This window comes from Protopterus annectens, chromosome 2.part2 (genome assembly GCF_019279795.1).
Source record: "Protopterus annectens isolate FY-2018-M chromosome 2.part2, PAN1.0, whole genome shotgun sequence".
Classification (NCBI taxonomy): domain Eukaryota; kingdom Metazoa; phylum Chordata; order Ceratodontiformes; family Protopteridae; genus Protopterus; species Protopterus annectens.
In genome coordinates, this window is record NC_056730.1 from 714,412,673 (window position 1) to 714,439,261 (window position 26,589).

Sequence of the window (26,589 nt, forward strand, 5' to 3'; positions counted from 1 at the left end):
GCCAACACATTGAGAAGCACCTTAATTCTCATTGCACCATACTGGTCTCGACAGATTTGGTTCCCCTTTTTCAAGGCCCATCTCCTGGAGGAACCATGGATCCTGGACCCAGTTACAGACCTTTTGACTCACTTGTCGGGGGAAGTTCCATCCATTGGTCCAGACCCTAAACTTGACAGCATGGCTGCTCCAGTTTCACAGATAGCCAGGCTCCATGACATCTCCCCGGCAGTTAGACATACATTGATTTCTTCTCATGAGCCCTCTACCAGGAAACTTTGCTCTAACAATTGGAAAAGATTTTCACACTGGGCCTGCAAAAACAATATAGATCCCTTTACAGCTCCCAATACAGCAGTGCTAAAATTTCTTGCTGAACATTTTAATGAGGGTGCGGCAGCAGCTACAATTAGAGTCCAGCCAGCTGCTATTTCTAACTGTCATATTGAGGAAATGGGCCTAAAAATCATGTCCCACAAACTCTGTAAGGCCTTTCTAAAAGGGTCTTTCTTGCTGAGACCTTCAGTCAGAGAACCTCCAGCATCATGGGATCTAAACTTTGTTCTCTCCTCCTTAATTTTGTCCCCTTTTGAACCTGCATCATCATGTGACATAATATTTTTGTCATGGAACACACTTTTCTTGGTGGCCATTACCTCTGCTAGACGGGTGTCTGAACTCCAAGCTCTATCTGTATGTCCTCCCTGCATAATATTTCACAAAGACAGAGTCTCCTTACATAGTAATCCTTCCTTTCTTCCAAAAGTGTGCTCAGAGACCACTCTAAACCAATCTATTGAACTGCCAGTGTTCTTTCCGAACTATGGCAACAGGCAGAATATAGATTAAACCAGTTGGATGTACATAGGCAGTTGCACTTATACATGCATAGAACTAAAGATTTCAGAAAACTGGACCAATTATTTGTGTCCTTTTCAGAAAAAAAAAGGAAAAGATTGCCACTCTGTAAAGTAACACTCTCAAAATGGCCCCAGATTGTATTTCATTCACATACAGCTCCCAAAACAGACAATTACCAGGCAAAATGAAGGGCCATTCCACAAGAGCAATGGCTACATCCTCTGCCTTCCAGGCCAGACTCCCTTTGGATTCGATTTGTGCAGCAGCCACATGGGTAAGGCCTCATACCTTTATCACTCATTACAAAGTGGACATGGTCTCCTGGAACAGGGCTTCCTTTGGGTCCACTTTTCCGAAGAGTTTATTCCCTCAGGCCACCCATGAAAGAAAGTGCTAAGGATGCTGTCCCAACCAGCATAGAATGAAGGCGGGAAAGGACAACACAACATTAAGAAGTTATGTACTCGCCTTCATTCTTGCGTCCCACCCTCCTTCCCCCTCCTTTGCTCCTGGAGGATCAGGTGGATTATTATATTTATAATTAGATTGTGGAGTCTCTGTTTCCCTTCTGGGTCTTATTTAGGCAGGTTGTTACTGTCATGTGATATTTATGCTTTCTCTTGCAAACAAGATCTGGGTAATCTTCCCGGAGCATCATGGGATAGGGCATAGCCTCGAGCTAGTGGAAGCTGTCGAGCTTTTGAATTAGGCTGAGACGGAACCGATGCTCAGTTCCGAACCCAACCAGCATAGAATGAAGGCAAGATGGACAACAAACATGGAACGTTATGGTGAGTACATAAGTTCTTATTTGTTGCATATCTTATCTTATCACCATGTCATTTTACTCACAAACAAATGGATGCATCTTATCAAAAGAAATTATATCACCATTTTTACCTACTCACACATTCACAATTATCTGTTGTTCTGTTCTGTCCGTATTCTTTATAAATATACTCTAAGATAATTTATTTTTTTCTCTTCTCTTATCAGCAAAATTCACCATGTTGTGATGCTTACATATCCAGTGCTTCTAAGTAATATTCTTAAAGCCCTCTGTAAACATACAGGCAAACATTGTAGGTATACGGCCTTCTGACATTATTTCATATCCCTTATTGCTCCTTTTCATTGAATTATGTTAAGTAATTTGAAATCCCATGCATCATCTTACTCCAAAATGGATGTAGTCTGTCCCTCAAACTAACAGTTACTCTTAGTGACCTCTTTAGAGAACACAGACTATGTAACATTAGCATATTGGTATCAATCCAATATCCTTCTGTCCTTGGTCATTTGTTACATTCATCTTATTTAAGCCATCATGTTTCTACTGCTGTCAAACAACCCAGGTTGCATTTGATTTGTTTTATCTATGTATTTGGAAGACCATTCCTCATCAGGATAAATTTTCAGTTTCTTTGTCATCTTCCCTTTTTGAACTTGACTGTTAAAGTAAATTTAACACAAGTGGTATCAACTACTGTTCATTCACCTCTTCACTAACATAACTTTCTTTTGCCACCATCATACAATTACACTCTATGCTCCCCTACCAAGGCCAGCAGAACACGTCATGTTCTTGCTCCTGTTAAGACTTTCCAGAAAGCTATTCATCCATCTTAGTGGATGATTACATTTTGAAATTACATCTGAATGCCCTAATTTCCCCTCTTAATAATATTCATTTTGTAAAATGCATCAATTTCCATGCCACTTGTAAACTTTGTAATATAGTTAATACATTCATTCCAAACTCAAATTTGATTAATTTTACATTAATACTGTAAAGTAAACCTATTGCTGTAGAATTGACAGTACACTTACATCGCTACTTCCAGTTGTAAACAATCAAATAAAAAAAAAATAGATAATTACTTGTATTAGAAGTTTTAAATTTTTCAAAGTTTGAGTTCAGTGATTACTTAGCATCTTTCTTATCATATTGAAATACTTTAGTTAATTCATTAATGCATTGACTCCTGAAATAAAAAGAAAATAAAGTTTGTATTATAACTGTGTCAGATGCATTAAAAGGTTAAAAATAAAGTCTGCATTATATATAGAACTGTGTTAGATACATTAAAAGGTTAAAACTTTCTTAGATGAAAATAAGTAGAAAAAGCAGGGAAAAAAAATAGTTTTATGTTTGGCATCCATACTGTGTAATAATTGTTCCGTGACTAGTACAGCTGCAAGGAGAACTGCAGATATTGATGAATTCCTGACTAGTACAGCTGCAAGGACGACCAGAGACAAGGATGACTCTCTAAGTCTTGAAGGTTGCCGCATATTTCGCCTTGAAACACAGAACAAAAATCAGGTTATCAGCAGACTGCATGACATCAAGCAAATACTTCAAAAGGCTGCTTTCATAGACATGATCCAAATGGTACAAAAAAGTGCTATAAAAGGACTGTAAGACTAAATGGTGTTAGTTCTTGTATTTTGTAGGAACATAGTTCCGAGGTAAATGGAGAATTGTCATTTGCATCTGTATCGAAAACCAAACCTTGTACAGTAAAAGCTGTAATGTGTAGTACATGTTGTCTGTTACAGATAAGTTGTTTTGTTAGTAACTGTGCACAAGTTGACGTCAGTAAAGTACAGTACTGAAAAAGTATTTTTTTAATTTTATCAGTGACGAGCCTAACTTGTATTCGAACACAGGGGGAGTGGTGCCTTGTATAGGGTCACTCCAGTAAAGGCGCAGTAACTAAAATTTACGAGTGAGTCCTGAACCAGAGCACTCTAGTCTTATATGGCTAGCAGCAGTACAGTTTTCAGACATTTGAATGCAGAGTGAGACTGCCATGCATTAAGGTCACAATGCAATAAATTCTCCAGGTCGGTGAATTCCAAAGGTTCAAATCTCCAACTGCCAGTTTTGTTTTGCCAGCTTTTCGAGTGATTACAGGGGAATTTCCAGCCATCTGCAGAAGTCAGCCTGATCACCTGCTTTTTGCTGTGTGGTAAGACTTTTTTCTGTCACATACAGTGTGGATGCCATTAGGGGTCATGATAAATGTAAACAGAGTTTTAATATATCAGAACAACCAGATACAATCTGGGAACAGAATGCAATGTTGGTATAAACAGCATATTGGCAAATGTAAAACCTTATTAGAGCAAGTTGATATTCAGGCATTATGCAAATGCTTTACAAAGTTTGACTGGTATCTCAAACAAAAGAATGTGTGGTATGACAGTAAATGTTTATTGTGCAAGTCATGTGATACTACTTTCTGTGTACAATGTCGTAAAAGTTCAGTTCAGACTGTTGTTGAAAAGTTAAACCATAGAGAAAAAATATTCTGATGATAAAGAACCAGATAAGAGTGATGCACCTACATTATATCCAGATGTTAAACAGTTATGTCCTGTCACCACACGTGAAACATTAATTTCAGTTAAAACAGCAGTCAAATCAGTTATTAACAGAATCTCCTATAGATCTTGTTTTACCCTTTAAAAAATATGTACAAAAGTGGAATGAAATCACAGTACAGCACAAAACAGATAAGGACAGGGACAAGTTCCATTGTAAATTGACAAAATAATTTAATAAACTTCCAAAAGACAGACAAAATGAGTTCAGGAAGTTTAGACAAAATATACAAACACTTTTTCAGAAGTGCATAGGAGCTTTAGAGTCAGCAGAACAGGTTACTGAGAAATATCAGACAGTGTGTGCAGAATTACAGGGAGAAATTGAAACTCTTAAGCAGCAGATGTTCTTCGTGTTTCACTGTTGCAGTCATTACATTTGGGTTATCCTGCTGGCAGGTTGCCATCAGTCGGCCTGAATTTCAAAGTCTTGAGTCCTGCGTCGGTTGCTGTCGCCCCTTCCCTGACATCAGGTCGTCAGGGATATAAAAGATGCAGCCAATGCCATTTTCTTCAGTCTTTCTAGCCGCGCAGTGCCCGAAGCAGAAGCAGTTCGCAAGTGCCTGTCAGCCGTCTCCTGAGATTTTCGTGTTCGAATTTCAGATCTGAAGTCTTCATTAAAAGCTAAGTACCCCATTAGGGAAACTTTTTTCTTGCTCCAGTCCGATGTCAGAAAAAGTTAATAATTGTATTTCTTGTGGGAAGCAAATACCTCATAAGGACTTTCATTCTTACTGTATTCCTTGCCTAGGCCCTGACCACGACGTAGCTAGTTGTCGGTTTTGTGCTAGATTTAACCAATGCACTATTAAGCGTCGGTACGATTTTGCATTAAGCTATTTTGGCCGAAGATTTAATTATACAATGTCGTTGAATAGCCATCTGACAACCGGAGTTCACAAAAAATGCAAAGAAAAAGAAAAAGACAGGCTACTGAGGTCCAAAACCAACGACGAGGCTTCTCCTAAGCTAGTCGCCAGTTTGCCGGTTCTCAGTGAGGCGCTTTCGCAGCCCCTGACGCCCGCTACTTTAGAGTTGCAGGCTGCTACCGACACCCACATGGAGTCGACAAGGCCGCTAGAAGCTCAAAGTATTGGAGCCTCGGAGACTATTCCCTCAGATGGGTCCGGAGCCGCTGAGCAGGCATCGGCTTCTGAGGGTGTATTCAGACCTAAACAATTATACATTAAAACGACTTCAGCCTCATGGACAAGCCTCCATGCCCAAAAAACAGATGCTCAAAATGGCCGAAGACTTAATTAGCTTGATCAGGGGTTCCCATCCCCCTCCTGATAAGAGGCCTAGGCAAGAGACAGACTGTGAATCTTCAGATCAGGTTTCCATTTCTTCTGATTCCTCTTTTGATCAGGAATATTCTCTACCTCCCTATGAGGATTCTGATGCTGAAGAATCTTTTCCTTCAGCTTCCCCTCCTGAGGACTACTCTTTTGGGGAAACCTTGCATACCATGAGGGAGCATTTCCACTGGGAGAGCCAAGATTTTTCAGAATCTAAGAAAAGGCTCAGAGACTTCCTTTTACTACCTCAACACAGGCCTCTATCTATTCCGCCTGTGTTAGACATTGTAGATGATGTGTTTTCAGAGTCTAGTCTGACCCCTGACTCCTTACCTCCAGCTCCTGTTAAGCCGAACAGATACTACAGGGTTCCTGACTCTCACAAATTCATTTTCAAAAACCCTGCTGAAGACCCAGAAACTATTTCTCAGGGTCCCAAGGGGGTCAAGGCTTCCACTGCAAAAAACCCTACCCCCTCTGACAGATTCTAGGACACTAGACAGATGGGGAAAAAAGACTTACACATCTGCTACCTTGGCTATAAGGGCCTTAAATTGCCAGTTTCATATGCTCAAATATCAGCAATATATCATGACACTGCTTAAACAGAAAATGTTGATAAATTCTGAATGTGCAGAAAACAAAGAAATGCAGGATTTATTGCATGCAGCTGAAAAAGTTGGAAAGCATACTTTGCAATGTGGTTTTGATTCTCTAGAGGCCTCCTGCAGGGCCGCTGTTACGGGTTCTGTCATTAGGAGGCATGCTTGGTTAAAGGAACAAAATCTGCCTGATCATGTCAAAGCAAAATTATTAGATGCTCCATTGCAGCATGATACCCTGTTTGGTGTTAAGGCAGAAGAGGTGTTAAAGAAAATGGAGGACAAAGCTAAATCTATGCAAGCGGTCAAGGAATTCTTACAGGTACAGCCTCCTAGGTTTAGCAGACACTGGCCTACAAAGAATTGGTCCTTTCCAGTGTCAGACAGACCTCAAAGGGGCAGATCCAGACGCCCTAGAGACAGATCCCAGCCACAAGGTACGTACAGGTCTAAGCAATGGGGTGCTTCTACCTCCAAAAGCGGAGAGGACAAATCACAACCATACAGGAAACAGTCCCAATGACTTCCCCCTGCCTGTACCAAGCACTTATCTTCTGGCAGCCCTCTTAGGGGGAAAACTAGCACTTTTTTCTCAAAATTGGCACATTACTACCCAGGACAAATGGGTCCTAGACATAGTGTCACAAAGCTACAAGTTTTACTTCCTTACCCTGCCAAGGACAAACGGTTGGCCAGACCTGCCAAAAAAATCAATGGGCAGAGGCTCAAAAACAAGATGCATCTCTCATGCACATGGGGGCTATTCAACAAGTGCCACAGCAAGAGTAGGGACAAGGATTTTACTCAAGACTGTTCTTGGTACCCAGAAAGGACAAAGCATGGAGACCAATTCTGGATCTATCTATTCTAAACACTTACCTGGATATACCCAAATTCAAGATGTTGACCTTGCAGCAGCTTTTGCCCATGCTGGGCAGCAAGGCTTGGCTCGTGACTTTAGACCTAAAAGAGGCATACCTGCATGTCCCAATCAGACAATCATGCAGAAGATACCTCAGATTCAAGGCTGGCTCAAAGCATTACCAATTCTCTGCACTGCCCATTGGCTTATCTGCTGCGCTCATGGTCTTCACAAAGTGCCTGGCACCAGTAATTGCTTTCTGCAGACAAAGAGGAATACAAATATATCCTTACTTGGACGACTGCCTCATTCAAGCAGAGAACATGGACATTCTACTACAGCATCTGGCATTTGTGAAGAAACTTTTAACATGCCTAGGGTACACAGTCAACGAAAAGAAATCAAAACTAGTACCCTCACAAGAGATAATATTCCTGGGTGCAAGCTTAAATACAACTGCCCAGATGGCTTATCTCACGCCAGACAAACAAAGGCAACTGGCTACCTATTTCAAGGAAATGGCAACAAAGGCCCAGTTATCTGTAAGAAAAATTCTGCAGGCTTTGGGCTTCATGGCATCCTGCATCCTACTAATTCCATATGCAAGACTGCATATGAGGAAACTTCAATGGTAACTAAAAAGTGTCTGGACACAACATTGCCACAGCGTGGAAACAATGATTTCTCTCATTCCCTGCCTGCAACAGGAGTTTCGATGGTGGGCAAAGGCTTGTCACCAAAACAAGGGACAGCCATTCTCAATACCCCCAGCCAGGCAGAACCTTACGACGGATGCATCAGATTATGCCTGGGGCACCCACATGGCAGGAAGAGGTATTCAGGCCATCTGGTCCGCAAACCAAATGCATCTACATATCAATCAAAAGGAGATGCTAGCTGTTCAAAATGCCCTGATAGCCTTCAAGGACCTAATTCATCTGGGACAACTTCTGATAAAGACAGACAACACCATGGTCATGTGGTACATAATCAAGCAGGGGGGCACTCACTCTTACCCCCTTTGCAGATTAGCCATGGCTTTATGGGACACAGCATTGACTTACCAAGTTCATCTGCAGGCACAATTCCTGCCAGGAAAGGAAAATACTCTGTCAGATGAACTAAGCAGAAACCTCATGGATCCCCATGAGTGGCACCTGGATCCACAAGTCTTCAGCATGATAACAAAGAAATGGGGATGCCCGGACATAGATCTATTTGCCTCCCCTCACAACAATCAACTAAAAAGATTCTGCACAAGGACTTATCACAGACAAGCATGGAAAGTGGACGCCTTATCTTTCAGCTGGACAAACCTATCAGTATATGCCTTTCCTCCACTGCCTCTCCTCCCCAAAGTACTCCTAAAGGTCCGACAGGAGAAACCAAAAATGATTCTGATTGCCCCAGACTGGCCACGCCAGTACTGGTATCCAATCTTAAGGAACTTGTCTCAATGCCCAGCCTGGACCTTACCTCAAATACCTCATCTGCTGTCCCAACAAAACAATCAGATTCTGCACAGCCAACTCAGGACCCTAAACCTGGCAGCATGGCGGATAATGTAGCCATACAAAGCACACCTCTCAGTAAAGCTGTGATGGATGTCATTTTAGAAGCCAAAAGGCCTAGTACTAGAAAATCCTATGCTGGAAAATGGAAGAGATTTTGTGCTTGGAACCAAGCTCAAGGAACTGATACATCTGTCCCATATATTCCTCAGGTTTTGCAATACTTAACTGAGATGCTGGACAAAGGCCTATCTTTCTCATCAATTAAAATCCATGCCTCTGCCATTTTGGCTCATTACAATACAGAGCCACCACTCTTTTCTCATCCTTTATTAAGGCAGTATCTCAGAGGAGCCAAAAATTTAAGGCCTCCAAGGAGAACACCAACACCTGCATGGGACCCCAATTATGTCTTGGAAAAACTCACCTTACCTCTTTTTGAGCCAGCTGCTACTGCAGATATAAAGTTTTTATCTTGGAAAACAGCTCTGCTCCTAGCAATAACTTCTGCAAGACGAATATCAGAGCTACAGGCTCTCATGGCTGTGGAACCCTTTATCATTTTTTATCCGGACAGGGTCTCTCTGAGGACAAAGCCTACATGTATGCCTAAGGTAGTATCCAGTGTAGCCCTTAACCAAACTATTCATTTCCCAACTTTTTATCCAAATCCACAGAACAAGGGGGAGGAAATTCTGCATTCTTTGGACGTACACAGATAACTTAGATTCTACTTAGATAAAACTAAAGTTTTCAGAAAAACAGAACAATTACTAGTGGCATATGCTGCAGGATCACAAGGAAAAGCTATCTCCAAGAAGACTATTTCAAAGTGGATAGGTCACTGCATTTGTTTCTGCTACTCTCAGCATGGCAAACCTGTGCCTAAGGACATTAGGCCACATTCAACCAGAGTTGCAGCCACTTCTGCAGCCTTTCTCAGGGGAGTACTAACCAAAGACATTTTAGAGGCTGCTACTTGGAGTTCAGTGCATACCTTTACAAAACATTACAATCTGCCACTTTACTCTAAATCCAGGGCAGGCTTTGCCACTGCAGTTCTGCAGGGCCTCGTAGCCGCCCCTAATGCTATTTAGTTCCATCCTCCCATCCATAGCTTTGGGAATCTACCCAAATGTAATGACTGCAACAGTGAAACATGAAGAACATAGTACAGTTGTGTACACTTACCATAAATGTAGATGTTCGAGTGTATTCACTGTTGCAGTGCAGGTTACCCACCCACCCACCCCCCTTATTTTTGCTGGAACTTATCTTTCCTTCTCTGATCTATACAACCTATGTGGTGTATTTGCTTATGGATGAAGGTAAAGTTTATTTTGATGCATGCATGTTTTTGGGAGCACCTGACATCTGGGGCAAGAAAAACTGAAGAAAATGGCATTGGCTGCATCTTTTATACCCCTGACGACCTGACGTCAGGGAAGGGGCGACAGCAACCGACGCAGGACCCTAGACTTTGGAATTCAGGCCAACTGAGGGCACCCTGCCAGCAGGATAACCCAAATGTAATGACTGCAACAGTGAATACACTCAAACATCTACATTTATGGTAAGTGTACACAACTGTACTTTACAAGACAAGAAAAATCTGGTTAGTAAAGAGTTAAAGAAAAAAAATCCAGACCTTAAATAGCAGTTACAGGATAGAAAAGATAAATTAGCAGAGCTGACAGAAATAATTTACAGCACACTACTTTAATAGCTTAGCATAAAGAAGAACTGCAAAATACAAAGCCATTTAAGATCATAGAACAAAAAGCTTCAGCAGATTTGTACACACAGTCAAGGTTGCTACAAAGCATGTTACAGTGGACTAATAAAAACAGGTGCCTTACTGAGAAACATTTTAAACTAACTTTCCAGATAATCTATCAACAGATAAAAAAGAAAAACAGAACAGTTCAAGTGCATAGAGATCAAATGAGAGTAGTTAAAAGCATTGAAGAAATTAAGTCACAAAAGTGACATGCATGAGATAACAATGAAGCTGCCTAAAGTGCACCTGTTTAAAATACAGAAGAGCAAAAGGAAGACAACAGCAAATGTAAATAATGTAACTATATCTGTTTTTTAAGTGTATGTTAGCTAGACCAATATCCATTTTGTTTTTTTTTTAACAATTTTTTGTTATTGTATAATAGCACCAGGAATAACAGATATCATGGCTGAAAAGGCATACAGAAGTGATATTACTAATATAAAGTTGTACTAGGTAAGTAATACTAGAAAATAGAATTCAAGGTAATTTTTTTTGCCTAGGGGACAAAGATGTCACATTAGAAACCTTTCCTTTAACCAAAACATTAGAGTCTAAAAGACTGCCAGATATGTCAAACTCTGACAATGTAAAGCAAATGCATCTTTACAAAACAATACTGGTATGAAATGCTGCATGCTGTAAGGAGAAAGGGCACTCTTTCAACTTTACACTGACTGTGTAAACAGTACTGCAGAAGGGTTTAAAATAGAGCTACAGGAGGAAATATATTGGTCTGTATCAATGATTCAATAATTATTGAAAGATAACCTTGTCTTTTTATTATCAGAACTTTTAATAATTATCTCACAGCCAAGTCTGATCAAGTAATTGGGGTACCAGCAACATGTACGGTAGTGGGACAGTAATATCAGAAAACAGTAATACATTTTAATATCTCATTCCCTCCTGACAATAATGGCTGCAGGTGACAAAGAACATGGTACAATACTCTTTTAGGATGAATGGGAACAGGTTTAGGTGCATTGAATTCAACTGATATAAAAATATTGGCAAACAGATTAAAATTGATTGGCCAGGATATTTCACAAATTGTAAATTTACAGGAACAATGGTTACCCATTATATGGGCGTCTCAAAAAGTGCATATTAACTTTCAGAAGAAGTTTCTGCAGCATTTTAATAAATCTTTGATTAGCAGGCTTCAGCTTATTAATGTTGCTAAGTATGTAGACTTGACTAAGTATACATTATAGTCCATGTATGTACAAATGTAGATAAATGTTATGCAAACAAAACCGATGGCAAATAATAAATATGCTTGGCGTATGCTGTTAAGCAAATGAATACCACAAACCAATTGGATACAAATGCATGGTGAACAGACAGTCTGTACAAATATTTGCTGTACAGGGCAAGTGGCACACTATAATGTTACAAAATCAAAGATAATGTGTCAAGTTGTCATTTTACTGTTAGTATTTGGTCCCCCAGTGTACCCATATCAATATTGGTTACCTCCTGTAGAAAAAATTGCATTGATTTAAATAACAAAATGCATAAAATAAAGTATTGTGCCCATACAGCAAATGGTTTGAAATGTGCATCATTCTCCAGTGTATGAACCTTGTTTGTACAACACTCTGTAAATCTGTGTAAATGGACAATTTTGCTGTCAAGTTTTAAAATCTTCACAGAGATTACTCCTCAATTGATTTGTATTGTAACAAATCAAAATATGAATTTTTCTAAGTAGACATCCTTTGCTGGATGTCTTAGTAACATCACTCATTTAGTGTGGTATAACAAAACGTACGTGTTTACCCCAAAAAGTAAAGTGTCTTTTAAATGAAATCCTCAAGTATTGCCTGTTCTAAATATTATCTGTCTCTAGATTCTTTGTATAAGGTAATTAACAAAAGTGAGCAGTTAATTAAACATTTGTTCATAGGTTAATAAGACTATTCTATGTCATGAATTAAATTTGGTTGTTCTTCTTTCGGCTTTTCCTGGTTAGGAGTCGCCACAGCAGAACTCCTGTCTGCTAATAATTGGCAGTAGATTTTTATGGTGCCGAAGAGCCAGCTCGACGCCCAACCTTCAACGAAGGCATACCCATTTACGCATGTCTTTCGAACGCCACTCGACCGCGGGGAATTAAATTCTGTAATTGTAAAAAATAAATTAATCAAGTTAGCTGAAACAACTGAAGCAGACACAGCCCATAACAGGCGGGAAATTTTTACAGGATGGTCTGCAAAAGAAAAAAAGTTATTACACTGGATTATTCACCCAGTTCTGGTAGTAATGCTTGATGTTTAGTTGTCAATCTCGCCTTCATTCTTGCTGGATGGGTTCGGAGCCGATCCTTGGCTCCGACTCGGCACTTGCTAAGCTCGAGAGCTAATTTTACCAGCTCGAGGCAACCCTATATCCCATGATGCAAGGTGGAGATTACTCAGATCTCGTTTGCCGCTTCGCTAACGAGGTGCCTTCTTTTACCAGCTCTAGGTAAGTGAACTTTTCAGAGACTTTTTGTCTACCCCCTTTAACTTTATACATATAAATATTATTTTTTGTTAATTACCGACTCACGTTAACCCTATTCCTGTCAGTGTTCCCTTCTTTTTGAGTAAATATTCCCTTACCCCTAGTTAGGCCTTAGGCCTTCCCCTCCCTAAATTTTTCCTGTCAGGGATTTTTTGTGTGTGACTGTCTGTTATCCCTGTTTAATTTAATTTAATTTAATTTAATTTGTTGGACTGAGTGTTTTTTGTGTGTGAGTGTTTTTCTGGTGTTTCATCAACACAGTTATGTCGAAGGACACTAAGGTCTCAGGCTTCAAGAAGTGTGACTCGTGCTGTTAGATGTCTCTGACAGACGGTCACACTTCTTGTGTTTATTGCCTGGGACCTTCGCACCTGCAGGACTCTTGTGCTATCTATCATGCTTTCAGCCCAAGAGTCCTGCAGGAACGAAAAAATAAGCTCATATTAAGGGGCTTATTAAAGCCCGAGAGCTCCCCGACTAAGTCAGCGCCGGGGAAGCCCTCGAAACCTGTTAAGCCTTCGGCTCAGGCTTCCAAGCCGTCGGCTTCAGGTTCTTCCTCACCAGGCTCGAGATCGGCTCTGGCCAGAGCCGATCTTTCCATACCAGTATCAGTATCGGCTCCATCCGGCACCGATACTGTCAAGTCTAGACACTCAGTGTCGGCTCTGGCTGGAGCCGACGTATCTTCGGCTCCGATGGCTCCATTGATCTCAAAAAAGATATCTCGATCCCCTTCTGTGGAATCTATTCATTCGGCTCCAAGATCACCCTTGCTCTCGGAGCGGAGCCATCGGAGCCGATCTTCTCGGTCATCCAGGCTATCTGATCACGACCTTGAGAGAGTGGTGAGTAGACTATTAAAGTCTCAGGCATTGGCCCAAATACTCCATAGCCCATCTCAACAGACGGTAGCTATATCACATCCACCGAACATTCCTCCTTCGACTCTCTTACAGAGCTCGGAGCCGGAGCTCCCCGGAACCGGTACCGTTGTGACTTCGGAGCCGATACCACCCCTTTCGGCTCTGTCGTCCTCGGCTTTGATTTCCTCCTTGAGACCTTCATTGGAGGGATCCGGGCATCTAGTCTCTCTCGTCGGCTCCGAGGGGGCGAGTGGCATCGGACCCTTGTCCGACCCGTTCTCCCTCTCGGAGCTTCGGCGTTGGTAAGCTCGGCCCCGACATCTGCCTCGGAGCCTTCCCTCTCGGTGAGGCCTGGGGTTCCTATCTCTTAAAAGCGGGAACTTTCTGGTCTCTCTGACGGGGGAGCTTTCGAGGTGATGAGGAGTGTACTAGCCCCTGGGCTTAGTCAACGGACAGTTCCATCAGCTCCTCCCACTACAGTGCCTGCTGACGTCTCTTCCCACTCTCTTGCTCCTGGACCCAGAGATCCAATGCCTCAGGTTTCCCCATTGGGAATATCTTCCTCTTCCGAGGCTTCTCCTGATCCGTCAGGAGAACCCCCCGTAAGAGGACATGTAAGAGGAAACATTTAGACTCCCCTGAGTCTACTACATCAGATACTGACTTGGATTAGTCGGAGGGATCCCCAAGGTCCTCCTCTGAGGATGTCTCATTTTCAGACATCCTTGAAATCCTTAAACAGAGGGAGAACTGGCCCTCCCTTAATCCCTCCGTGGACGAGTCAGTATACCTGGAGGCGTTCGGATCTCGACCCTCCACCTCCTGGGTGTCTCCGCCTTTCGACCCTCTCATGGAAGTAGTGGCTCGGAAGGCGTGGATGGCTCCAGATTCGGTGGAACCTATCCCCAGGACACCTTCAAAATTTATTACAGCCCCACAAGATAGACAATACTTAACAAAAGGTGTCCCAGTTGATGCCATGGTGGTGGCTGCTGCCACCAAGAAGGAATTAGCTGATCCTTCAGTACCTGTCCATCCTCCTAATAAGGATTCCAGGACTATGGACAGGTACGGTAAGCGGATTTTTTTCTTCAGCGACTTTTGCCATGAGATCGCTGAACTACTTATGCCACTTCACCCGCCTTCAAAGAGATGTTCTTAAAGAGTTGGGAGAAGTTTTACAAGATCCGTCAGCTGCTGGGTCTCAGGATAAGATTAGCTCACAGCTAGGAATCCTTAACTCCATTGCTAACTCCTCCATGCGGCTCATTTCTTATGCAGCCGATGGAGCGAGTAGGGCCGCAGGCACAGGAGTGGCTTTAAGGCGTCAGTCCTGGATGCAGCTTTGTAATTTTGCAGATCCCTTCAAGGCGTCTTTCACAAACTCCCCTTTTGATGGCTCGACCTTGTTTGGTCCTCAAGTGAAAGACACTTTGACTAGATGCGAACAAGATGGCAAGACTCTTTCTGCCGTAGGAGTCCGTTTCTCCACACCTTCTAGACCTTATCCCAAAGGACAGAAGGGAGGGAAAATGTGGTTCCGCAAATCTCAAGGAGTCACGCCTGACGCACAAAGTCAGTTTACCCCCAGAGGCAGAGGGGTTAACAATAATAGACGCCGCCCTAGGGACAGAGGGGGTCCGCAGAATCAGGGTAGCAGAGAACCTCTTTCTGACAAACCCTTCCAGCATCCCTGAGATGTTGCCCGATTGTCCGCCTTCGGAGGCAGTCGGGGGAAAATTATCGCTGAACCCAATAGCCTGGCTTTCCCTTTCTCAAGACAAATGGGTACAGTCAATTATATCCGAGGGTTACAAAATTCCCTTTATTCAAACCCCAATTCAACAAAAGGGAACCCTTCCAGATGTTCCACCCGGTCTAAGGGAACTAGCAGTACTAGAAATATCAAAACTGCTAGTAAAAAGAGCCATCCAGCCAGTCCCAGCGGACCAAATAGGATCCGGAATCTACTCAAGGTTCTTTTTAGTTCCAAAAAAGACAGGGGACTGGAGACCAATATTAGATCTGAGCAAACTCAACAAGTTTGTAAAGAAATCAAGATTCCGGATGGTCACGCTTCAGTCCATTCTGCCCTTTCTGGGCAAGGACAATTGGATGTGCTCGATAGATCTTCAGGATGCGTACTATCACATAAAAATTCACAGACGCTCCAGAAGATTTCTCCGCTTTCGGTTGGGGACCAGTCACTTCCAATTCAGAGCCCTGCCCTTTGGACTCACTACAGCCCGCAGAGTGTTCACCAAATGCATGGCAGTGGTTACGGCTCACCTGAGAAGTCAAGGATTCCAGGTGTTTCCATATCTAGACAACTGGCTCCTCACTGCCACCACCAGGCATCAGCTTATCCAAGCCAGAAATTACACCATTCACACTTGCAGAGGGCTAGGAATTTCTATAAATTTCGAAAAATCTGCCTTGTCGCCTTGTCAATATATTACTTTTATAGGCGCAAAATTGGACACCGTACAACTTTCTGCAAGGTTGACAGACCAAAGGATCTTGGACATTCAAAGACACGTCCAAGTGATTCTATTCAGCAACAAAATTCAGGCCAGATTTGCTCTGAAAGTACTGGGTCTTATGGCGGCCGCCATAACACTTCTTCCCTCGCCGCTTTTACATGCGGCTTCTACAATGGATGCTATTCACCCAATGGTCCTTTCAACAACTTCCCATGCGTCACGAGATCATAGTAACTCCAGCTTGCAAAAGACATCTGACTTGGTGGATATCGTCCCCTCAAATCCATCAAGGCAGACCATTTGTTCCTCTTGCCCCGGTTGCCACGGTTACATCGGACGCCTCCCTGATCGGGTGGGGGGGGCATTATCAGGGCAGAATGGTCCATGGCACTTGGCAACCTTTCGAGTACCATCTGCACATAAATGTTCTGGAGATGAGAGCAGTGCTTTTAACGTTGCAAGCCCTCAACGACTCTCTTCCCCTGGGAACTATTGCAGTCCAAATGGACAATATGTCCGTAGTGTGGTACATAAACAAACAGGGCAGAACCAAGTCCTATCCACTGTGTCGAGAGGCTCTCAGACTTTGGCAATGGGCAATCTCCTCTCACCGGTTTCTGATAGCAACGCACATCCCCGGGAAATCCAACATCATAGCGGACAGATTGAGCAGAGCTATTCTCATGCCTCACGAGTGGTCTCTCAAACAGTCAGTGACGGAAGAGATTTTTCAGAAGTGGGGCCTTCCTTGCTGCGACCTTTTCGCTACACCTCAAAACAGCAAATGCCCAGACTTCTTCTCTCTCTCTTCCCCCTTCCAGGCCATCCCCCCAGAGACGCTCTAACCCAAGATTGGCCCCGGGGACTTCTTTATGCTTTTCCTCCTTTTCCGCTGACACCTCAGCTAATTCAGAAAGCAACCGCCTTGAGAGCCAAGTTGATTCTCATTGCCCCTTATTGGCCTCGACAGATATGGTTTCCGTTCCTACATCATTACCTCTTGGTACAGCCATGGCATCTGGACCCGGTTCCAGATCTTCTGACGCACCAGTCGGGTCAACTGCACCAATCCATACCTTCTCTCAACCTCACTGCTTGGTTGCTCCACTTCCATCCTTAGCCAGGCTTCCTATGATTTCTAATCCTGTACGGGATATCATAGTAGCTTCCCTAAAATCTTCTACCAGAAAGATCTACACTAGGAAATGGCGACGTTTCTCTTTCTGGGCAAAAGCTAGGAACATAGACCCCTATACTGCTCCAATTCATTCGGTGTTGGACTTCCTAGCTGACATTTTTAATTCAAGATCCTCTTCTTCCACAGTGAAAGTTCAACTGGCAGCCATTTCAAATTTTCATATAGGCTTTTTGGACCACAACATTATGTCACATAAACTTTGCAAGGCATTCCTTCGAGGTATCTTTTTATTGAAACCTCCTATTAGAGACCCCCCACCACAGTGGGATCTAAATTTAATTTTAACATCCTTGATTCTTCCCCCATTCGAACCTGCAGCTGCCTGTTCTTTGAAATTGCTTTCTTGGAAGACACTTTTTCTAGTTGCCATTACATCTGCCAGGAGAGTATCTGAGCTTCATGCTCTCTGTGTTCGCCCTCCCTATCTAATATTCCACAAAGATAGGGTATCCCTAAGAACTAATCCGTCTTTCTTACCAAAGGTGGCATCTCAGACTAACCTAAATCAGTCCATTGATCTTCCAGTATTTTTCCGAATTATTCTGATAGAGCTGAACAAAAGTTACATTATCTCGATGTTCACCGTCAGCTGAGATATTATCTGAATAAGGCAAAAATTTTTAGGAAATCTGATCAACTTTTTCTATCCTATGCAGAGAACAGGAAAGGCCTTCCAGTTTCTAAGGTAACTTTATCTAGGTGGCTGTCTTCCGTGATCACTTACATTTATCAGCTCAGAGGCAAAGAGTTGGTTTCTAACCCAAAAGCCCATTCTACCAGAGCTCTAGCTACATCTACAGCTTTTCAAGCTAGACTTCCAATAGACACTATTTGTGCAGCAGCCACATGGGCCTCTCCTCATACCTTTGTTTCACATTACAAATTAGATTTGGTCTCCAGAGACAGAGCAAATTTTGGTTTCACCGTTCTCAAGAGTCTGTTCCATTGAGCCACCCAGGATAGAGGTGCTAGGACGCAGTCCCATCCAGCAGAATGAAGGCGAGATTGACAACTTAACATTTAGAAGTTATGTACCTACCATAACGTTCCATGTTAGTTGTCTTCTCGCCTTCTTTCTTGCGTCCCCTCCTTCCCCCTAGCCTGGTCAGACCGAGAAGATTATACATCTTCTATTAAGAGGTTATTACCTTTTTCTAGCTGTTCAACTCCTAGTGTCACTAGATTATGTGGATCCTTTCTAGAGGGTTATGATGTTATTTAGTATTTCTTATTTTCTTCCTCCTAAGTTGGAAGAAAATACTGCTATTTCTTTAGCTACCAAACGAGATCTGAGTAATCTCCGCCTTGCATCATGGGATATAGGGTTGCCTCGAGCTGGTAAAATTAGCTCTCGAGCTTAGCAAGTGCCGAGTCGGAGCCGAGGATCGGCTCCGAACCCATCCAGCAAGAAAGAAGGCGAGAGAAGACAACTAACATGGAACGTTATGGTAGGTACATAACTTCTAATTATCATTGTACTAACTATGTGAAATCATGTTTTAACCAGTTGTATTAACAAAAAACTAAAGGTTTTGTTTCCTGATATGTTTTCTGTAAATCACAATAAAAATGTTTATCTGACCAAAGAATGCATATTAATGTAAACTTTTATGTGTGTTTTTAAAACAAAATGGAAACTGTTAGATACATTAAAGGGTTAAAACTTTCTTAGCTGAAAATAATTTAAAAAAGTAGGAAAAAAATAAAATAGTTATATGCTTGGCATCCGTGCTGTGTAATAATTGTTCCATGACTAGTACAGCTGCAAGGACAACTGCAGATAAGGATGAATTCCTAACTGATACAGCTGCAAGGATGACCAGAGACAAGGATGACTCCCTAAGTCTTGAAGATTGCCACATAATTCACCTTGGAATAGAACAAAAATCAGCATATCAGCAGACTGCATGACATCAAGCAAATACTTCAAAAGGCTGCTTTCATAGACAGGATCCAAATGGTACAAAAAAGTGCTATAAAAGGATTGTAAGACTAAATGGTGTTAGTTCTTCTATTTTGTAGGAACATAGTTCAGAGGTAAATGGAGAATTATTATTTGCATCTGTATCGAAAATCAAACCTTGTACAGTAAAAGCTGTAAGCTGTAAAGTGTAGTACGTGCCATCTGTAACTAGTAACTATGCTCGAGTTGACTTATCAGACTACATGCTATCCAGCATTATAATTTTCATTGTTGCCATCATGGTCTGGTGTCACAACATACAAGGCCATATCCATTTGAAGCCCTCTGTTTTATTTTCAGTATGATCAAAGTATTCTTCAGTAATACGATATACTTACCCAACTTTTTCAGTTTTTAGGCTGCCATGTAATTATGGGGCATTGTAGAAATACTGACATCACTTACTACAAATATTTTAAATGCACACAAGAAAAAAACAACGTCCTGTTAATTACTTTATACTTTGGTTGTAGTATAGCACTCAGACCACCCTGCAAAGGGTGATTAGTGACTTTTTAAGGGTAAGGGATCAAAAATTGTATTTGATCTCAGTCCTTTTTGATTTCTTGGCTGCATTTGATACTGGATCATGATATGCTGATTAAGTTTATGTGTACTTGTGGTCTTACCCACACCATTCTCAAGTGGCGTGTTTGCCTCTTATGTCGAGGTAATATGCAGTAGGTTGTTTCTGGATGTATTTCTTCCAGTAGCAGCCTGCTGATGTGCTGAATGCCATATGACTCAATTCTGGGTCTTTAGTCTTTACTTTGTTTGTACTACCATTACAGATTATATCATTCAAGGAAGAGGAATTTATTACAGTGTGATATGCTGTGGATATTCTGCTAAATATCTCCCTTTTTTAGAGACATATTATTTTAGATGTCAGACAGTCTTGGATGGATTCTGTCTGCATAAAGTTCAAATTCTTAGAGAGTTGCCTGTAGCTTATACTAAGAATTTAAATTTTGGATGTCAAATCACTGTTGATGAAGGAAGAGAGGTTTTCTGTGTGGCTATGGTGTAAAATTGTGAAAAAATGTACATTTATTTACACATGCATAATGAAAATGTTACAGATTGCATATGACAGACTGTACTGTGTTATTGGCATTGTTAGGAGTCTCCATATGTGCATTTCTACATGTAGTAACCTCCGTTGTTTGCATACTGTGAGAACTAGAATGAATCTTTTAATTACCCAGTGCATTACTAGATAAATGCCAAATATCTCAGTTTCTCCTTTATGTGCCAACTCTTCTTGCACCTTAATTAATAAAAGTAGTTATTTACTGTGAGTTTGGTAAAGGTTATTTGTTATGTAGTAGCAGAATACAGTGCAAGAAAATTTAATAATTCTGCAATATCCGAATAAGTCTTATACAGGTTATTTCCTTTTCTCTGTAATGGCAGAATTAAGACAGACTGCACTGTTTTGCAGTTTCTGGACTTTTGCTGACTTCTACATATCTGTACTCAATCTTATGTCTGAGTATCTCAAATGAACTGCTATACTCAGCATTCCCCAAACTGAACTGACTTCTGACTAGACAATATCTTTCATAATACTAAAACCCTGTAAATTTCCTACAACTTCTACATGCCTCTTTAACCTTGGTTCCCAAGTTCTGTACCATCTAAACAAGTTCTGTTTTTGTACCAAATGTTCCACACACTTTGTTAATATGTCTCATCCTTATTAATGCTTTGGCCTGAAGTTTATTTCACTGAGCTGATCTTCACTGAAACATCCCTTTCTATTGGAACTATACTTACTGAAACCATGTAAAATGAGGGTATAAGCTTGCTTTAACATGGCTGCAATCTAGGCCTATGCAAAGACAATACTGTATGCATGAAGGAATTTTTCTGGCAAAACTATATTTATGTCAACTTATTCTTACACAAACATGCTGTGAAGGATATTTTATGAAAACAGTATTTACTATTTACATGGCTAGTCATACATGCTTTATGTGACATCTGGCTCACTTTTATGTTTTTGCAGTTACTTGTGGCACGTTCCATTGACATACATTACCACCAGGTCAGCTACTGTCCACAGATTCTTGCTGAAAACTAAAACGGGTAATTATTGTATCAGTTAATTGCTTTCTGAGACATCTAATGAATTATTGTAACATTCAGTGTTTTCTTTAGATGTGTATATATGTATTGTATGTGTGTGTGGCTAAGAGTGGGTGAGAAACTAAGATTATCTTTCTATATGTGTAATTTTTTACCATTACCTTATTTGTTTGAGATATATTGTTGAATACAGTTCAGAAACGTGGATAGTAGACACAAGAAACATGTTCAAAGTTCCATGTGCATTTTGACGTAAAGCAGTGCTTCCCCAGTTGCTCATCTTCTTCCGTCATAATTTAATAAATCACTTGTCTTCTGCTTTGTTCATTTAACTCAGTTTCATTGCGTGCATCTCAAGATCTTTGGTAAATCTTGGTGGTATGTGTTGTGGTTCATATGATCTTTAACAAATCTTGAACTTGTATGTATTTGTCACACAAACAAAAGGTTGTTTTCTTTCCTTTTTATGTCTCTTTCCTGGCAAAGGGGCAGGATTTAAGAACAATTTAGTTTATATCCCCTCACTTGTTCCATTCATATGATACCAATATTCTTTTATCAGTGATGCCTGAATTCCATTGATGGAAGCTTCCCAGGTCAACACTGGACTTGTGAAACTGTCAGGTTGCCAGAGATGCCATAGGGATTTTGTTCTTAAAGAATAAATCACATTTTGAGAGGAATAAGAGATCTTGTGGACTCCATCTGTTTTTCCAGTGTTGTTATGATGGTGAAACACCAACTTTATATTACTGCCCAGATTTCACCATTGACCAGAATAGAGCATTTTACCAGAAGATTATTACTTGTGTGTTAACACAGTAATCCCAGAGATAATGAAGGACCATGCCTTTTATGGTGTTTAGTAGAATAGTGTTTATTTTATTCACAAATATGGCAATTTTCCCAAAGCACTGAGAGAAAGAAACCAGAACATCAGATTGCTGCATGTTTTTGAGGATCGTTTGGGACAAACTAAGAATGATGTAAGAGTTGTGAGTGTGGTTATAGTTTTGAAATATTTAGTGGGGCCAGCAGAGAAGTGTTAAGGCATACATTTTAATCTCAGCTGGACTCTGAAATAGTGTTCTGGTTACTCTAAAGAGATGGTTGTGTTGCACTTCCAATTCCCATTATATACCATCAATCCCTGGGCTCCTGGGCTGCTGTTGATAGAGGTTTGTTACCTAAAGAAGAGAGAGGACTTTCAATACAAGACATACCCCAGTAAACCAAAACCATTCAAGTTGCCAACTATGAGAAATGTCTGGTTAGACACATCTAGATGGAACAAAATACTGTTGTAGAGTTTGCTGTTTATAGGTGGCAGTGATTTAATAGAAAACTATTTTTTGGCAGTATATATTAAAGAATTAGTAAATGAATGGTAGAGACTTTACTGGAAGCATTTGAAAAACTGTTTGGTAATAATGTATCAAAGGTTGGCTTTCAGATGTCCTGCCAACTGAGGCTACAAAACAGTACACTTATAGAAGGATTGTATTTAGATGCTGGAAGACAGAGGTATAGATCCACATTATTTGGATCAGATGCTACATGATTGTAATTTTCTGACCTGGCAGAAAGCATGAAGATTTCACCTCCTTCAGGAAAGCCAGCGGTTTTGTACATTAGTACAAGGGATACAGGGTACAAAGTGAATTAGAGAAGTAGAAGTAGATTGGCCATATTTAATTAAGTAGATAATTGAGTTTAGATTTTGGGAAATCACTGAGTGAAAGACTAATTTCCAGGATGTACTAAGCACTGTTTGCCTCTGAGGAGCCTGCAGCACTAAATCTAAAGATAAAGTAGAAAAATTCTTGGATAAGACAAACTTTGATGCAAGTATTTAAATGCTTAATTTTCACCTAGAAATGCCTTCACAAATATTTTTATACACCCACAAGGTTACGTAAATATTTCCGGCTGTGGAACATGCTTGTTGGAGATATTTAGCAGGCTCAACATGAGATTGCCTTCATATTTTTTTGGGGGGCTTGCTATGTCCTCACTGATTTTCATTAGGATCTACAAGCTCTCATAAATGAGGTATTGCATAAGGATGTGCAGCTTACACTGGCTATCTTCTCTGGGGGGGGGGGTTAGTCTGAGTAAGACAGGATATGCCTATTTTTTAATACCTCATTTTATATAATGATGTTATTGGACAAAACATTTGTTCTATAAAAATAAAAGTCACAAGTTTTGCCCATAATAGCAGAACTTGATAATATGTTACAAGAGTTGAAATTGGAGGAACAAATGGTCTAGTTGGAAAACAAAAATTTCTTAAGTAGCTGCCATGAATACAATACCTAGACAGCAATGGTTATCTAAGGGCTGTCTAGGAGGGAATACAAAAAGTGAAATGGAATGGTTTCAGCTATCTGTCCCCTCCATAAATCTGGGGACATAATTTTACCACTAGTGGTAGGTGTGTGTGTGTGTGCGTGTGTGTGTGTGTGTGTGTGTGTGTGTGTGTGTGTGTGTGTGTGTGTGTGTGTGTGTGTGTGTGTGTGTGTGTCTGTCTGTCTGTATATTATATAACTTAACCATATTGTAGTTGGTTATCAGAGTTATTTTAAACGATATGTGATTACTATGTATTGCTGTTTGAACGAGTGTTATTAAAGTTGATAATGTTTAAACAAATTTAATGCTGCCATGCAAGGCAAACCTGCACTTTATTTCTTCCAATTGTCTTTTGCCATAGAAGCTAACAATAAGCTCTGTCCACAGAATTACAGATGGGGTTTAAACATGGTAAATATGTGCTGAATATCTGTCACTGCAGGCCCATACAAGATTAGTTTGTGCTGTGCTCCTTCCCAGTGTACACATCTAATAGTTTCATAGTTTCATAGTAGTGTACTAGGCTATCTGCCCGGGGGCATTTATAAGCCTAGCCAACAGTGATGTGGCTTACGCCACCCCATACTATATAGTTGCGCCTCTCTAGTAGTGACACATGTGGGACCCCATTATTTAGTAAACTATACCTCTGTCTAGTAGTGACACTGAGGTGACTCCCAGGGTAAACTTGCGATCTCCCATCCATGCATCGAGATTTTTCTTGAACAGTGCCAATGAAGGGCTCTGTCTCACATGAACTGGGATTTTGTTCCAGAGTATGGGTAACCTCTGTGTTATGAATCTATCCCTCCAGCATGTCCTATTCATATTTGTGCAGAGGTTGAAATCTTTAGCTCGCGTGGTTCTGGTGGATTTGGATTTTTGAGATGGAGCATGTCCATCAATTCCTGGTTGGACATGGCCCTATATGTTAGGCACAAATCACCTCTGAGCAGGCGGTATGCTACTGAATAGAGCTGGAGTTTCTTTAATCTAGCTGGATAAGGCACTTGTTTGAGACCTATGATCCTCTTGGTGAGGTACTTCTGGGGTCTTTCCAGTTGTTGCATGTGCCGGGTGAGATACATCCCAAATGGAGCATTATATTCAATCATGGGCCTGACAAGGGAGGAATATAGAGGTACAATGACCTCCTTTGATCTGGATGAGAATCCCTTCATGATGAGATGGGCAAGGTAGAATGTCTTTCTGACCACTTTGGCAACATGGTTGTCAAAGGAGAGGTCACTATCAACTTGAGTCCCCAGGTCTCTGATTACTTCTTCCGTATTCAGTGGGTTATTGTCTATGTGATAATTTGTGGGTACTTTGTTTTTCCCAAAGGGGATGACTATACATTTTTTGGCGTTAAGTTTGAGGCCATGATTCCGGCACCAGTTGTCCGTTTCAGTGAGACCTTTCTGTAGGATATGTGTGTGTCAGCAGGTGAATCAACTATGGCACCCAGTTTGCAGTCATCTGCAAACTTTGTCAGCCATAATCCTCCCATATTTGCTTTCACATCTGAGAAGTAAATGCCGAATAAGAGTGGACCCAAGACTGAGCCCTGTGGGACACCACTCGTGACTGGTTTTGAGTCTGACATGGCTCCAGCAATTTTAACCTTATGGGTTCTGTTTTTTAGCCAGTTTGCTATCCATCTTGTGACATATGGATTTACATTTAGGCTGCTGAGCTTGTGAATGATGCCAGAGTGTGGTATCGTGTCAAAGGCCTTAGCCAAGTCCAAGTAGGCAGTGTGGACAGCCTTGCCCTCGTCGATGGCACTAGTGACTGTTTCAAAGAAGTCAACCAGGTTTAAGAGGCAGGATCTGCCTTTTACAAAACCGAACTGGGTGGGATCAAGGGTCTGCAGATCCCCAATGTCGCCATTTATGAGTTCCATGATGATTCTTTCCATAGCCTTACAGACCAGGCTGGTCAAACTTATGGGGCGGTAGTTACCAGGGTCAGTAGAATTTCCCCTTTGTGGAGTGGGACCACTGTTGCTGTCGCCAGTGTTCAGGTACATATCTTGTAGTGAGGCTAAGATTGAATAGCGTTCTTAGGGGGTTTAGCTCATCTTGAAGTTCACGTAACATAACCGGGATACCATCGGGTCCCATAGATGCTGTGTTTTTGCCTTGTTGAGTGCTGATTTCACCTGTATGTCTGTGATGACAGGTAGGTTACATTCAGCAGGGATAATTACTTCATCTTTAGGGGTGAGGGAGGGAGAAATTTGCACTGAACCTATCTGCCAGAATATTGGCAATGTCGGTAGGGTCAGTGAATTTTTGTCATTGTGTACTAACTCAGAGCATATCTGAGAATTTCCTCCCAAGGTTCCGACATAATTGAAGAAGGCCTTGTGATTGTCTTTGGTATCCTTGGCAATCTTTTTCTCAAAGTTTGCTTTAGATGTTTTTATGAGAGAACGTAGTTTTTACTTGTGCTGATCAGGAAGCCTTTCCCTTGTGGGATTTGGCTTTGTCCTGCAGTAGCTTCCTTCTTTGTTGTACAGTTTGTTTATAGCGGGGTCCACCAAACCGGGCGTTTTCCTTGGAGGAGAGGGTCTTGGTTTTAGTTGGGATTGCTTGATCCATGCATTCTTGGAGATGTCCGTAGAAGGCTTTTGTGAAGGATTCAGCATTTTGGGATGTGGTTTCCATTAACCCAGTAGGCTTAAAGGATATCATTTCTGACTTTAGGAGCGCAAAGTCAGCTTTTGAAAAGTTTTTCACTGTAGTCTTTTGTTCTGGGGGTGGGGTGGGATATGTACATCCAACGTGATCAGTTTATGATCAGATCTTACTAGTGA

At 41.3% G+C, this 26,589-nt stretch overlaps 1 protein-coding gene across 1 annotated transcript in view; it reads left to right on the forward strand.

Annotated features, from left to right (window-relative positions):
- Positions 1–26,589, forward strand: part of ERAP1 (endoplasmic reticulum aminopeptidase 1) — a 1,476,217-nt gene that overhangs the window by 890,473 nt on the left and 559,155 nt on the right. Inside the window, exon 12 of the mRNA XM_044064113.1 lies at positions 21,334–21,413. Coding sequence (XP_043920048.1) covers positions 21,334–21,413 — 80 coding nt within the window. The remainder of the gene's footprint in view (positions 1–21,333; positions 21,414–26,589) is intronic.